This window comes from Dendronephthya gigantea, unplaced genomic scaffold, assembly GCF_004324835.1.
Source record: "Dendronephthya gigantea isolate DGI-Jeju-01 unplaced genomic scaffold, DenGig_1.0 000032F, whole genome shotgun sequence".
Lineage (NCBI taxonomy): Eukaryota > Metazoa > Cnidaria > Anthozoa > Malacalcyonacea > Nephtheidae > Dendronephthya > Dendronephthya gigantea.
In genome coordinates this window covers 1,636,100-1,652,421 of record NW_021163042.1, presented here as the reverse complement: position 1 = coordinate 1,652,421, position 16,322 = coordinate 1,636,100, and the positions used below count along the sequence as shown (strand labels likewise).

The 16,322-nt window shown below is 37.7% G+C and overlaps 1 protein-coding gene across 3 annotated transcripts; it reads right to left on the bottom strand.

Annotated features, from left to right (window-relative positions):
• Positions 1–543: 543 nt before the first annotated feature.
• LOC114524716 (lysine-specific demethylase 6A-like) lies at positions 544–14,511 on the bottom strand. Of its 3 annotated transcripts, none has more exons than XM_028545878.1 (34): positions 14,356–14,511; positions 14,122–14,171; positions 13,889–13,967; positions 13,593–13,701; positions 12,531–12,580; positions 11,819–11,877; positions 11,363–11,483; positions 11,122–11,176; positions 10,856–10,984; positions 10,449–10,575; positions 10,252–10,350; positions 9,787–9,918; positions 9,544–9,581; positions 9,227–9,311; positions 9,081–9,156; positions 7,775–8,986; positions 7,336–7,441; positions 7,151–7,221; positions 6,654–6,721; positions 6,452–6,515; positions 5,917–5,975; positions 5,590–5,655; positions 5,406–5,454; positions 5,094–5,193; positions 4,686–4,800; positions 4,339–4,361; positions 3,984–4,105; positions 3,464–3,506; positions 3,245–3,295; positions 2,684–2,774; positions 2,337–2,463; positions 1,933–2,046; positions 1,509–1,559; positions 544–1,388 (listed from the first exon to the last, which is right to left on the bottom strand). In XM_028545878.1, the coding sequence occupies exons 1-34, from the start codon at positions 14,356–14,358 to the stop codon at positions 1,359–1,361; spliced, it is 3,774 nt and encodes a 1,257-aa protein (XP_028401679.1). In that variant the 5' UTR covers positions 14,359–14,511; the 3' UTR covers positions 544–1,358. The 3 variants fall into 3 exon arrangements, with proteins under 3 accessions (XP_028401679.1, XP_028401680.1, XP_028401681.1); XM_028545879.1 differs by having other exon boundaries at positions 5,917–5,972; XM_028545880.1 differs by having other exon boundaries at positions 7,775–8,983.
• Between the last annotated feature and the right edge of the window lie 1,811 nt (positions 14,512–16,322).

Sequence of the window (16,322 nt, the reverse complement as noted above, 5' to 3'; positions counted from 1 at the left end):
AATTTCAAATTAGGACCACACCTGGTCCAACTTCCAAGGTTACCATTGGTCAACTCCTTATTGGCTGACCATACACAAATGGCTGTAATGCATGATTTAACAACACACAAAATCAGGATTATAGGTAAGAAACTTGCCTCTCGAGGCGAATTCCTCACGAAAAACTATTTGCACACGAGAGTAACTGCTGAGCTAACCGCCTCGTGAAGTCTATAGCTCAGCTAATAGGGAGTTTACGATTTACCCGACGCGGCCAGCTCGAGGACACACTTGCAAAAGAAAGAAACTCCACACGCGAGACAAAAGCTATGCATAATTTGTGGTCCCATGACAGCGTTGTTTAAAGACATTTAAAGAAATGAGGAATTAGGCGTGTTTCCCCTGCATGCGCGCTCTTTGATTTGAACACAGAGATAGACTATATATAACAGACATACGTATTGCACACAGAACATAAAGTGCGATGAGTATAATAGCACTATTGGAAGCACGCCCCCTTCTCGTGACTGTTAACATGAAAGCTAATCAGAATGTTCACTTCAAACTTTAATCAACTTAATTTTACAACATTTATTTACTTCCTACTTTCAATCATTCAATTCCAATCGTTCTTTTAAATAAGATTTACAAAGTGTGTATGGAGAACTGGTAATGTAGAAAATTTTGCAATCACAATGTACTTACATATTTAAAATGTTTACAGCACAGATCATACACGGGGATGAAGTGATTATATATCAGTGTGCGGTTTTAAAGGTATATTGTCAATGGTTATGATAAGAGTATCGTCAATGCTGCATGTGTTCTGGTTATGATATGCTGTTGATGCCAACAATTTTTATCGTTTTAATATCGTTCATGCTGTTGATACCGAGAGCTCAAGTACTACAAGTTACGTACCGAGGTCCAACGATATGAACTTGGGTACGAGGTTGAAACTACTGCGGCTTCTGAGTAAGTTTAAAATGACAGAGAACTTATTGAATAAAAAGTGTGTTTAACAATGTAAAATATGTGCTTGTATAACGTTAAGTATATCAAGGTTAACCGTCGTGAGAAATTATGGTATAAATATCACTAGTCTGGGGTATCAGGATTATAGTCTAAATTAGTAGAAACGACTAGTTTGACCGTAATTAAAATTTTGTCAGTGGTCATCGGTGGATTGGTCATTAGCATACAATCACCGCCGTTATAATTTCGAAAATCACTATCTACATAATTATGTACTGCGGTACAAAGTCAACTAGGAAAATAAACCCTACTATATAACAAAATGTTCGTAATTCTCCTCAACACTATCCTCACGACAAACAACAAACTGTACACTTCTAAGGCTCTGAAAACCAACACTTGCACTATGGTTGAATTACACTTGCCGAAGAATGCTATAGAGGGAAAAAGCAGCAACTTTATTGTATATAAGTAATTAAATAAGTACGACAAAAAGCGTATATTTCTTCGCCTATATCGTGAATACAGGAACAAAGTAAGAAAAGGAAGCCTACCTGGAATAACCTGAAGTCATTGTACGTTTTATATAATTCTTCCATAGGAAACTAAAAACAACAATGAAAAAAAAGTTGGCAGATGCATGTAAGTAGATTTGTCTTTTGTTTATCACCTCCAGTCTGAATTGTTTACCACCGCTGCGAAATGCTAACCTTATTATAGTCCTGAAGATTTGCGCAATTTTGTATGTGTAGTTTACTCTGTAGCCTGGCATCAGGCCCTTGAATCACTAATAAATCTTTTCTATAGGCATTTCCTAGCTACTTGATTGGTCCTACGGTTTATTCCCTATACTGTGTAACTGCGGTATAATCTCACCAGGCTCGTTTTGATAAAACTCAATACACAGTACTTTCTTTTTTTTTAAACAGGTAAACAGAATAGTGTCATAGTGATTTATAGTATAAAGAACAGACAAACCTGCTGTAGGACTACAAAGCCTTGAAGAACATCGCTTGTCTTTCTTGCGCAATCCTGACAGTGGACCTGGTGTTTCTTATTGTTTGTCACGAATAGAATATTGAACACTTCAGTCTAAACAGTGACAAATAAAAATGGCCGTCTTGAAACTGGTTGGCAGGATAGATTCACGTCACATGACTCAAAATTTTGTGAATTAAGGAAAAGACTGCAGTTATTGTTTTATACAGGGGCGCGACGGCGGGCTTTTCAATTAGGGAAGTATGTGTGTACACGCCAGGGCAAACGGACGAAATAAATGAAATAAGGAATTGCACTTTATCATGCTGTATATTTTACGTTGCCATTGTAAGATTTTCTTGACATGCGCTTACATGACATGCTACGGTTCGTGTTATATTTACCTCGCATACACTGCAATAATGGGCAGCTTCGTGTTCACCTCGTCTTTGTAATGTCACTGTCACACCAGCTTCTTTCAAGCAGTCCAATGTCACCTGACAGTATTTCAACACTCGCGCCAACACTTGTCTATATATAATAATCGAATATAAATTGTCGAATGTAACTATATCTATATCTTTATAAATCCAATATAACTTTGGAAATCATTCAGCGAATGTCCCTAAGCCTTTTAGTCCTTTTATAGAGCATGCGTACATATACAAAAATTGTTTTTAAAGGACATCAGAAGTATTTTTGTAGATTCTCTAAAAGAACCCTTAAAATTATTCGACAACTACTATCATACCTCATGTGCTCGTAGAGTTTCTTTTCCGAAATTTTGATATTTCGGGCTAAATTCCACGTTAATAAAATCATAGGAACAATAGATCGATTTCCTGCATAAGAACAGAAAAATTTATACAAGGTGTTGTTAATTTATACTTAGCATGGTTACATGTGAATCTAGTGAACTCTATAAACCCTGGAATGATAACTGATGGTTATTTCGCCGCCATCTTTGAAGCCAATTTGAAGCCGAAATGGATCCAGTCTCTTTCTATTGTTTTTGTCGGCGCGATCGTCGACTATGAAGACAAAAACAATAGAAAAGAATTGGCACTGGTACCCGGCTTCAAATTGGCTTTCGGCTTCAAAGAGGGCGGCCGACTTATGAATCCAGTTCACATAGAGTTCACTGTGTGCATGAATGTAACAAGACTATATAGCAGCACGACACTATTTTTCTATTATTCATGTTTGATGTAATAGTATAAATCACATGAGCAGCAATTGCAAAAATACCGTACTAATTCTAGCGACTTTGTTGAATATTATGGAAAAAGATCAACAATACATGCGTATTTACCTTGCAGTTTATTCCACTCGTATCTTTCGACGGCCATGTTGTACTGAAATTCTGACAATAAAAGAAATGACATATTATACGAGTTTTGATACGTAATATGTAACCTAGTCTAAATAATCAAAACTGACTAAAGTTGATATTTAAAAAAGGTGAGTCATTTTTACTATTTTTGTTTACAAGCAACTCGCGCATCTGTATTAGAAAAAATTGTTCAAGTACCTGTTAAGGGTCCAACGTTCCAAGCGACATTGTTACACCATCCCTAAAGATTACAATATACTTTTGTTAGCAGGGTAGTAAAATCTTGTTGACTGGAAACACAACTGGAAATGTTTTGCACTTTCCATTTTCAACTGTGTCTTTAACACTATGTTTTGGACAACAGGGTGTGTTTCTTATTCGCCCGTGACAGAGCGAACACCCAAGAAATAAGTTTGGCAGCGGGTGTGGCTAACTCATACACAAAAACAAATTTCTAAGTACAAACATATTAGCAAGGTTTTAAGTGACGGTGAAGTGGCGGATCTAGGAGAGGCAGAATAAATTACACGGCTTAATTTTTACCAAATTGTACCAATGCGGCCGCGATTTTAAGCTATGGTATTTTATTCTGCCTTACCCTGGATCCACCACTGTCATGGTGTGAGTTTGACAACCTATATTATAGACCTGACACCCTATAGTCATTGTGACACTTTTATTGCGTATAATTATACTTTCTCGTAATAATCCCACTTACAACAGCCTGAACCCAGTGCACTGTACCAGCATTCACCCATACTAAGTCACCAGGTTTTTGAATGAACCTGTACACTGGAACCCGTTCTTCAAACAAATCCTCAAGAATTGGCCACCAAGATCCTACGTATGATATCAAATATATGTTAATTCAAGAAACGTTAACTGTTGACCAGCGAGAACTGGTATAAATGACTTCATTACCGCTAAGGGCCTTTATGGCGGCAATTAACATTCGTGGCTTGTTCAGTTATGACTCTTTTATAAGTTTATGAAATAGACGCATGCGTGCTTATGTAGGAAAAAGAAGTGTGAAAGTGGTGTTCGGGCAGTCAAGATATATAAAAATAACTCACCCATTAAGAAATCAACATTATTCCTGAAACAATATAGCATAAACAACAATTAATAAAATAATATAACAGTGTCATTGATATATGCAGGGGGGAATACACTGTACTTTTTTAGTTTTTTACCCGGATTTAACTCATACCATGCAGGACCAGGCAAAAAACGTAATTACGCCTAACCATAACATAAAGTATATTATCACCTTATATGTTTTTTTCACATTTTAGTCCGGGAAATATGGTTTATAGTAATCAAGAATATAACTCATTCATACAATTTTCGATCGATACAACCGCCACACAATGCATTACGGGCAAACAGACAGGTAAAAGGTAAGTTTAAAACTACAAACCTTTCACAAAAGTTGTGAACAGCTCCCCAATATTCATAAGGCACACCAAACCACTCACAATCTCCGGGACCAATATTGATATTAACGGAACTGAAGTTCAAGTTTTCTTGATGGCCTGCAATAAACAAGAACCTTTCAGTACAAAGCTGTACACATCCACGAATTTGGAATACGATATGGTTTTATCATGAATGCGCTATCCGTTCCCGCTCAGCACCCTCTCTACGAGCGAACACAGTGAATGCGATAGGCCCCTTCGACAATCATGTCACGAATGTGGTTTGACCTGAGAGCCTCGCTCTTGATGTGCAAGGTGATTGGCTCACGATCCATAAGAACGGAAATCACCATGCAAAACATGCATTCTTCATTTCTCGTTTAGTACAATGTATTTGTCGTTCACTGTACCTGGAGTACGGCATCCTGGAATCTTCATGTATAACTGAACTGAATTCATCCCTAAGATAACGTGATCGACATGACTAAGCATGTTGCCAGGTGAAAAGACCTAGAGTGAATTAGAAACGTCATTAGAGGTGGCAAGATCGTCGCGAATATCACTTTAGCGGTGGTGCACTTGCATATGACGATGGCTTTCCAACTTGATTCTGGTACAGAAACAGCCCTGCATACATGCTTTAGCAGCCATCTATCTTTAAATGTTCACCACTATAACGATAGTAGAAGAGACAAAACATAAAATCGTACCATTACACTTACTCTCAAAAACGGCGGTAGTTTATTAAGTTCAAGAAATTGAGCTTTCCATCTGAAAGAGATATTTGAAAACATACTTATTATGGAGAGCACACTCAGTGTTCACATTGATATACAGAGAAAAGTATGTCATCAACACTTGCTTTTATACCGCGTCAGAAATATAAATCATATGTATATGTCTTACTTCTTTTCATCGGATAGATCGCAGTTGGTTCCAAACTTTATAATTTTTCGTGTTCCTCGTTTTTTCCTATCAGTTCAGAAAATAGGAAGGTCAATTTGCAATAGATGATAGTCTAAACAACATGCACGGATCATACTTGCTACAAAAAGTCGAATTGAACAAGGCCATCTCTCATCTCTGTCGTATTTAAGAGACAATTTTTGTCTAAACCCTCGCTCTTATGATACCGGCATCGAATTGTAAAACTCAACTGTAGTAAAGCTACTACGTTATGAATATGTTTTAAGAATGTACGTACGTGAAAATATTAAATCAGGCGGACTTTACCTTTTATGACCAGATGACGATGAATCACTATCTGACAAACTACGTTCTTGATCTTCCTGCTTCAAATAAAGAAAATTACTCATGTAGTTGCGTTCAAAAAAATTCAGCCCCCAAAGTGATATACATGCAGTAACGCAAAAAATTACCATTGTGTACAAAAAAATACGGATTGCATAGAACCTGTTTATATAACTTAAATGAGTTGGGGTTCCAATACGTACCACTTACCACCTCAATAAATTGGTTTCCAGTGAATTTGGGGAATGGGGTCTACTTTAGGGGTGGAATCATGTATACAAAATGTTCTGTGTGTTTAAAAAGTAAATTACATGGCGATAATTAATAAACGCCAAAATATCCCCCTAATTGCAGCTAACAATCCCCTAAAAAGCTAATTAATCGAAGTGGTTTATATAGACAAAAATATATGGAATTATTAAATATATAAAAGATTCAAGTCTTTGTGTGCCTTGATTATTATTAGGTGAAGCACTTTGACTTACTTTGACAAACATCAAATAAAATAATCACAAACCTCAAAAGACTCTTGAAAGGTCGTAGCCTGGTACTGAGCGTATTTAGCAATAGTGGAATAAGACCTAAAAATATTAAATAATTTAATTGAACAATTCGATACTTTACAAATTATTAGCGAGTGTAAAAATTAGTTGCCGCTGTATACGACCATATAAAAAACAGAAATTCACAAAGCTACATAGACTCAAGGCATAATGTACCTGCTACTTTCACAAAGCCAAACCTTTCGTCCTTCGTCGTCAATATTCTCGTCTGACAGCTGCTGTTTCTAAATTGTGTTGAAAAAATATGAAATTATATGAAAGATATGGAATGAAGAAATTAGTACAGGAAAAGCTGAGAGAAAATATCACATGAATTACAGCTTTATTACATAAAAATTACACCACAGCTCCCGCGTATATGCATCCTAAAATAGCAGAAGTCTGGGCTTTCTTTTTCAGACGCAACTTTAACTCCCTAGTGCAGGACGATCTCCCAACACCGATAGGATCGGGTAATGACGTTGAATGTAAAAGTCGCACGATTGATCGGAAAAAAGATCGATCACGCGACATTTCATACAGAGCTAGCTAATAAATAGATATCCGTCTCACCGCCATAAATGTAAAACGAATAGATAAAAAGCTTTGTTGTCGTTATGGTCATATTTTGAAATAGTGATAAAAAGAAAAAGGATGGTAAACAAACTACTAACTTGTGTTCGAACTTCAACTTCGTGGTCGGCATGAGCATCCAGCAAAGCTTTTGTTGAGAATAAACTGAGATCTAAAAACAATTCGGTAACGAAAAGTACACGCAAATCTCTCTATTTACCGAGAAGTTAAACATAAAACATTCATCTACGATACTCGAACCAACGACAAATATGGGTTTTCTTACCTATGCCAAGCGCTTTATCGAGTCCTCTTATAACTGTGATTGGTTGGGATGGAGAAAGACATAGGTTTTGTAGCTCAGTTGAATATGCTTCAGATTTAGTTTCGACCTGCGAGAGCAATGGTGTGATATCAGAATTTATGGTTTAGCTTTCTTACGAAATGAATTAAGACAGGCTCAAATCCACCCCCCCCTGGTTTCTTTCGACACGCATTTCATGAAGTTGGAATATGATGTTTGTTGGTTCAATCATGTTAAATGGTACAATTTCGTTTAGCCATAACCGAGGAAAAGTTTCATCTTATAAACCTAAAAACGTTAACTTGGCTCTTATTGACCTAAAAACGTTAACTTGGCTCATTTTAGTACACATAGTCCTGCATTACATTCCCACCTGGCTATACGAATATATTATACCAGTTACAAAAAGAGTTATACTTACACGAATGCTAGGTGTTGGTGGTGACAACTTCTCGCGAGGACAAGGGGTCTGAGGTAGAGCTGGTGGTTGCGGCAAGGCACCAGGTTCCAACAACAAACTAACTTTAACACTCCCGAGTGCGCTCAAGCCGGTACCTTGTTGACTGGTCTTTTTGAGTTCGGAAGGCGATAGCAACGAGTAATGCCTCGATGGAGATAACAATCCAGGCGACATAAGAGACGGTGATATTAAGGGCGGACTACTAACACTCGCAGTTGAAGATGTTAAGACATTCACTGATAAAGGCTGTGTCGGTGTGTTTGAAATCGCTGGTTCGCTCATTAATGGACCCGAGGATAACACAGGGTCCCGTGATGTCAGGAGCATACCACTGGGTGTTGCGATGCTTTCTGACACTGGTTGAGGTACAGGAGGTGTTGGTGTGGACTTGAGCATACCACCATTTTGAAGATTTATGATGCTTAATGGCAACCCTGTGTCCGGATCAACTTGAAAATTCACTAAAGATGGTGGAATGTTCGACGCTGTGGTTACCGTAGAAGAACTTTGTACAATTGGAGGCGCCGAGGATGCTTGTGAAGTTGTGAAATTTGATTGCATGCTTGTGTTTAGGGGTAGGGGAGTTTGTTGTGGGGCTGATGTAAAATTGCGGGATTGCGTGCTAGATACGGGTAATGTGTGTACTGGGTGTGAGAAATTTTGCATAGGGTGTTGTAGATCGGTGGTGTTTGCGTGTGACTGATAGTGCATACTTATGGGCGGCATTGTGTATTGTTCGTTTCGACAACGCGAGGTTACCGGAGGTGTTTGATTGCTTGTACTAGGTAAACGCGATGAACCATTTTGGAACTGAACCGTAGAAGCCGGATGTAGGAATGGTGAGGTGCTTTGAGGTACGCCTCCCATGTTGAACGATGGATGTTGATGGCTTTGTTGTTGCTGATGGTTTGATGTATAAACGGTTTGCTGAATTTGCGGGTGCTGATTAGGCTGTGGTTGTTGGTTTGGTTGTGAAAGAGCAAGTTGATGTTGCACCGCCGGGTGGGCTTGTTGTTGTTGTGATACTGTGGGATGTTGTTGTTGTTGTTGTTGTTGTTGTTGCTGCTGTGTTCCTTGCTGTTGTTGTGCTTGAAGCGTTAGTTGCTGCGCCTGTTGTGAGGTAGACGGTGCCGACGAATGTTGAACTGGTGGTGCAAGTTGTGGTTGAGACTGCTAAACAACAAACAAAATATTACAGAATACCACTACTGAAAGTGCTAGGAGACGTAAAAGTAAAGTGCCTAAGTACATCCATCTTATGTCTTACTTTTGCACTCTTAGTTCTCGAAGTCAATTCCGCAGGTATGGGCATTTTCCACGCTTCTTCAATCAAAGGCAAGCTCCTAACGACAGAATTGAAAATTAGCAAATCTTCCAACAAACTTCATTTTAGGAAGCAAAGATAAATCATACTTTGTTTGTGGATTCATGTTTGGTGACAGATCTGCTTGAGCTTGAATCAGTTTGATTCTAGCATCTAACGCCGGACTAGAAGCTCCTAATGAAATAAAACATACCGCAGATAACACAGGATTAGACAGGATGGACTGAATGTATAGTTCAAAACATTATTCAGCAATTGGAAGGATTATAGGTCTATACAGGACTTAAATAAAGCGGTAACTCCATCAGAAAACATTGTTTTGAATAAAATTACGGATTTTTTCCGTTTTCTAATTTGTCGACTGGTCAAGTTGCTTATTGAACCATAAATACACTTTCCTACTTACCACAACGTTTTGCTGCATTATAACATTTTACTGCATCTCTGAAATGGTTAAATATTATATTAATTCCAGTCACACTTTCCTAATAGAAGAGGAAAGGGGCACAAAATACACGCATTTAAAGTATAGAATCCGGTTGAAACTATACTAAGTTACCACTAATTCAAGCTTCCATGCAGTTGTTTCATTTCATATTTCACACATTTAATCATTCGAGGAAAGTTAAGAGAAAAATAGTAAACTTACAAAGGCTGACCACACGCTTCGTACAAGATACCCAAATCAGTCCATGATGCCGCGTGATATGGATCAAGTTGTACAGCACAAATATACGCCTGTAGTGCGTCCATTGGTTGATTCTGTTGTTGATATAACACCCTAAATACAAAGCCGAAACATTTCAAATTATTTTCTCCTAGTTTGGTTTACGGCAATTTCCACATTAGATGGTTAGTAATTAGATGATCATCTAATACTGAATGTAAAATTGTTGTTAGTCGAGTTTAGTTGCGGGACAACGAAGAAATGATCGATCTTTAGAAGGCTGTAAACATAACGGGTTATTTGAAATTGCTGAGAGCAGGAATGATTTGAGCAAAGATCAGGAGCAATATTAAGCGGGCCGGACCCGCGCCTTAAACAATCCTCACTATACTAGAAGTTCAACTTCGTGTACCAACGTCTAAATGAAATATGCTGTATTTAACCTACCCAATAGAGCACCACGTGTCAGCACTGGCATCTGACTTGTCAATCGCATGTCTGTAAGCAGTGAATGCATCGTGAACCTTCCCTTGAACTGCATGACATCTAAACAACATTGAGGGAGAAAAACAATATTTTACAATCCGGACATTCTCACGCTTCGTCTGTTGAAAAGACGTCTAACTATATATATATGATCGTACCTGCCCAACAAATACCATGATGCACCGCTGGTGTTATCGCTTTCAATGGCCTTTTGAAGATACTGTACTGCAACTTGCAATCGTGTCTGTTTGTCGCCAAGTTGCTCCTTTGTGTAAAACATCCAACCTAAAGTTCGATACATATACAGCATTTAAAATGTCGGATATTTGATAAAACACATTCTATACCATAGTAAAGTTTTCATGATTGACACACTAAGAAACTTCTGCCGGATTGAGTTTATACCATACGTGCATGGTCAGGGTCAACTCTCAAAATAATGGCTGGTCAACGTGCAATGACTGCAGTATATATATAAAGCAAAAAATGCTTGTGAAGATATTTCGCCGTTCATTTGAGCTCTGAAGGTGTTCGTTCAGATGTCCAGTGTGGTGTTATTGCTTACCAAGCTGCTTATAAACATTACTCTTCACATCGTTCGTCACATTTTCACTCTGAGCAACAGCTTCATAAGTCTCGCGTGCGTTTTGACACTTGTTTTGCATCTCGTACAAATGACCGATGTGAAATTGAACTGAAACAAATAAATATTACAAACACGTAGAAAATATTCTTGTGATTTCAGGAAACACGGATATTTGTAAAACCACAGGCATGCATTATGAGCTATATAGACGCAGATGAGAGGTATAAAAATACTTGCTGACTTACTTTCAAATTTCGATAACGAACATGGGTGTGAATCAAGTAGGGCTTGGTGAAAGTGCTGAAAAAATTTAAATTATGCCTAATGAGAAGATATTGTACTGGGGTTGGAACGAAGTCATCATATTGCCATACTGCTATGCACAATATTGCAAGTTTGATTAGGCTTGTAATCAAAGCGGAAATAAAGTTTAAACATGAACATCTTCCATTAGTTAGAGCTGTGAATAAAATTTGAAAAACTCACCTTCATACTAGCGTCATAGTTTCCCTGCATCTTAAACATCATTCCTAATTTTAGATGGATCTCATTTGAACGACTAAATCCAGGATCTACGTACAGTACTTGTTGAAAAGCTTTTATCGTCCTAAAAATCACATAAAGCAAAACGTGGGTGTAAACAACCTTTGTCGGCCTAAATAAAATATTGGTGATGCATGATAAGAAGAACAGTCTTCGTCTTCCCATTATTCTCCGCCCGTTCTAATTCAAAGCGACAGAGAACGAGGTAGGACAGAGTGTGGAAAAATTATCGGCGATAAATCTAATTTTTTAATTGATTCCCATCTTTCTAAATATAGATAATAAAATCAAATCATAGGAGAATACAGGTCTGTCCTGGCAATGTACTGTCAGCGCAGATAATTTTCTGACGGTTTTTCTTCGTCTTCCTGACTAAACTAGCTCTTTTAAAATACTTACCACATATAAGCACCATAATGAAAATAAACTATTCCTAATCCATACAAAAATGGCGCGTCCTGCCAAGAAAAATGTAAACATGCTTTCAGACCTTGCAGCATACAGTAAATGTATTACTTTCTATTTTGGCGAAAAACGATTTCCGATTTCGAATTTCTATTATCTCAAACCATCAGGTAGAGGAGAATTTAAAATAAATAGTGGCGTCATGCCAACTACGCTGACCGATCAGCAGCTAAAATTATGCAAAATTCCTAGACACGAATGTTCGAAGTCGAAATACTCGAAGTTTCGAGGAATTTGCGAAGTTGCCAGGTGTTTTTTTCTTCACTTTCTTCATGCAGGCGACGTCACAGAAAGCAACCGCGTCTCAACGATATCATTGCCCGCCAAAATGGCTGCAATTCGTATACTCACCGACGCCAGTCATATTGATTGACTGGAAACACATTTATGATTACAAAAACACAATAGCATAAGGAAAGCAAACTAGTTAATGTAGACATTTAGTAACTAAGCACATATCAAGGAAAACAATAGTTGGGCAACATAAGAAGAAAAATGTGCATTAGCAAGCAAAGTTATAAAACACTATTTGTTGGATTAAGTGACCACCTGATTACTAGATTGTAATCTTTATAATACTCCATTATGTAGCTGCTGGTTATTGACTGGGACATGTTTTGCACTTTACCACAGTCTAGTTACTTACCTTCCAATAATCCCCTTGTATACTAAAAAACTTCTGATATGCCGAAAGTGCTGAAGAAAAGAAAATTTACTCTTAAAATTTGTCTTGAACCCAACCTTGTACATAAGAGCTAGGTACGCAATGTGTGCACCCATAGAGCATGTTGTATTCCAACTTAATGCTCATGTTTGCTAATTTGCATTGAACCTTGATTAGAAAAGATGAATTATTATACATTTATTTAGAAATCCACTTTTTCTTTCTGGGACTAGCACAGTGTCTGACAATAGTCTGCCTGATACAACAATAATGTTACATAGCTTGCAAAACAAATGTTAATATATAAACAGCTGCTTCATTCTACATATTCTATATCAGCTTTCTTGTCCTGACCTTGTTGATTGATATTTGCATTTAAAAATCTCTATTCATTGCCAGTCAGGTCTCACTGTCAGGACCCAAGGCAGCTTAAATTGCTGTCTTGCTATGAGTTGGTATGATATTTCATAATACAAAAGTATTGAATAAATTGCATGAAAAATGAGTGGAAAGTGGTGAATCCTAAAAATGGGGGCAATTAACTTGAAAACAGAAGATATTCAAAAATCTGCAGGTTTTTTGTAGGTGTTGAATATCAAATTGGATTTCACAATTTAAGGGAATCCCCTATTTACCTGATTTTAAAACATAAATTATATCCACAACAGTTACAAAAATATAGTGTAAATTGATACTTCATATGGCAAAAGCATATGTGTAATGTAGTGAATTCTGAGATTTATTTGTTCCAGGTAAAAATGTCTGAGAACACACGCATCCTAACCTTTACGTGGGTGTGTATGGATAGAAGTAGATCTGAGTATTTGTAAATTTCATGATTTTGCTTATATTATATTTCTATTGCGATTCATATCCTCGACATTTCAGATATATAATCGCGTAGAAATGCGAAAAGCCGATTAGTGTCGGATATGGCAAATTAATACGGTTCAATGGTTCTTCGACATAAACACCGATCACTGACAAATTTGGCAGGATTTCTTCAATGCACGCGGTAACTTATGGTGATCTGTCCGTATTTACCTTTTACATAGTCCTCAAGGAGCAAGTGGAAATGGCCAAGTTTACAGTAGATATTTGGGTTGGCCTGAGTACCCTCTTTGATCAGCGTGCTATCGTAGTGTCGTATAGCCTTTAAACATAAGTACAAAACATAAACAAAGGGTTTCACTATAAAAATAAATGTAAAAATGAACCAGGAAACTCTTCATTTTATGTAAAAATCAATAGCAGATGACATAATAATCAAATTCCTAAACATATTTAATATAATACTTGGAAAATATAAACATACGGTATCGTATTTTTTGTTACCATACCTTTGAAAGAAGAGATTTATGTGTAATATCGAGGTTTTCACATATCGTTTCTGTCAGTCGTAGAAAGCCGAATAGGCGGCTATAAAATAGTAATTAGTGCAGAATATTGTGTGAAAAAGCCATAGCAAATCCCCAAAGGGTAAGATGATATTTTATGCAAAAATGCTTCTCGCTTGGCAATATGGCAAGTTGTAAATTTCAATACTAATAGGGTCAATTTCATAGTTACCTACCTATCGTACGCTTCAAGCAATTCTGACTCCTGTTCCGTCAAAACGTCAACCTGGATAAAAGGAGTATGCATAGAAGCCTTTATTGTACCTTTTATTTACAGTTATCAGATTTCACAGCACATTTAACACAACTACGATCGAGACAGTGTTGGACGCCGACAGTTGTCATTTATATGAAAACTATGCAAGGCCAATGTTCGATTTTCGTGACAGTAACACGGTTCTTTTGCTTACCATATTCAAGGGCAGATGAGACTACACACCAAAAGTGGCATTATACGTAAAAATGTGAATAAAATCGTACAAAACCATCAAAATAGAATACAAAATAAAATTGTTTTTATGCTAGCCGGTTAGCCACGATGCGAGACAAAACACAGCCACAACGCAAGCGACCAATCATCCGCGACGAAATAAATCACGTGACTTTATTTAAAGCACGCACAGCGGCGGGCAAAGCGATCTAAAAAAACCCTGAATAAAACTGGATGCGACCGACCGCATTGGGCTGTGAAGTGACGTAGTGAAATAACAATGTTGTCATAGAAAATTGTGGTTACTCTCGCCTAAACGGACATCCTCTTCCGAGATTATATATTTTTTCGTATTTCCTGTGGTAAATACAACAATCAAGTAAAAAGGTTGTTTTCCTCTTTGTGATGAGTGATATAACGGAGTAGAACGGAACGTTTGCTATCCTTGGCCACAATTATGCGTAGGTGGTTACGGTAGTTAGGAGGGCCGTGTAACAATTTCCGGCCGACACACGACATACGCTGACCTTGGATTTTGACTAACATCCAAATTATAAATAACAATCCTATATTGATCATCGACTTTTCATCTCCTTTCAAAATTGATTCCGGAGTATGCCATTACACACGTGTTGGGTTGGCAGTTGTCACTCACACACACTATCTCGCACACTATCGTATTAAGTTCAGTGTACACTATTTTTAGTCTTATAGATTACTAAAAGTTAGCTCAGGCACCGAGTAGTTTGAGTTTGGATTGAGTTGATTGTGAATTCACCCTGTGAATTTCCAAGATTATGCTATTGTGTACAACTTTATCTGCGAGTTGCCTGTTGTCTATCAGCATAGTGGAATGACCTGAATCTGATCTAAACGACATGCATGCGGTAGAATGATACGAAAACAAACATCATGATTAAAAACTTAAAACATGTAAAAAAAACTTTAGAATTTGTAGATGGTTTGACAAATAAGACTGGTCGTGTAACTTGCCACCAGTCTTATATTGTGTCGTTTACCATTGGCAATGATACATCACAAAGATCCACTTTGATCCACAATGATGGTTGGCCAAATATCTTGGGCTCCGTGTGTAAGCTGTTACACTTACAGTATTGATTCTGTCTGGTTTTGCACGGACCAAAAAGACGATGGTTATGTCTCGGGGGCCTCCAATACAGAGGTGACTCGTTGTTGGCCATTCGATCTTACAGGAGGTCTCGTCTGGCCTGTCCAAGATGTTTACCTTGAGGGGACCACATCGGTCTCTGGGACCGTACGATATTTGCATTTAAAATGGTGTCTCGACTCAAGAACTTAATGTAGTTTTCCGCAATGTTTTGGCACAAATACCTCTTCTGTTGTCTGCAATGCGTAGGCCTTTCTTCAGTTTCCTGATTGCGCCGGTAAAAGCCAGTGAGCCTTAAAAAGCTTTCAAAATATCGAAATAACGAACAATAGACTGACAGTTACCTGGCACTATAAAAAAATTTGGGGTGACTTAGGGCTGCTATCCACTTACGCGTTTTTCATTCGCACGTAAAAGTTCCGCATATTTTAGTATGCATTTGTTGGCCCGTGTGTTAAATAATAAAAATTTAGAAGCGTTTAAAGTTTACCGCGCGTAAAAAAACGCGTAAGTGGAAAGCAGCCTTTTGTAGTGCACGTGTTTATATTTGATAGACTATCGGATAGTAAAGTTTTATTATAAGGCATATGTGTATAAATATAAGCATAGAGGCTTAAAAATTTTAGTTGAGCGGACATACAAGAAGGTGCTGTAAGCTGCAAGCCAGTTCGGAGGTCCAGGGAATGCTCTTTTTGGGCTCCCACTAACTGCCTAGCAAATACACCTATAAACTCTGGTTAACCCCGTGCAGACGAGACCGATTATTTTCGCCCCATACATATATGTTTCCGGACTGATCTTCGTCGCCCCATGCAGTT

Coding starts and splice junctions, on each gene's coding strand:
- LOC114524716 (XM_028545878.1), bottom strand. Junction 9,919..10,251: donor GACACGTGGTGCTCTATTGG/GTAGGTTAAATA, acceptor CTTTGTATTTAG/GGTGTTATATCAACAACAGA. Junction 5,194..5,405: donor AACTACCGCCGTTTTTGAGA/GTAAGTGTAATG, acceptor AATTCACTCTAG/GTCTTTTCACCTGGCAACAT.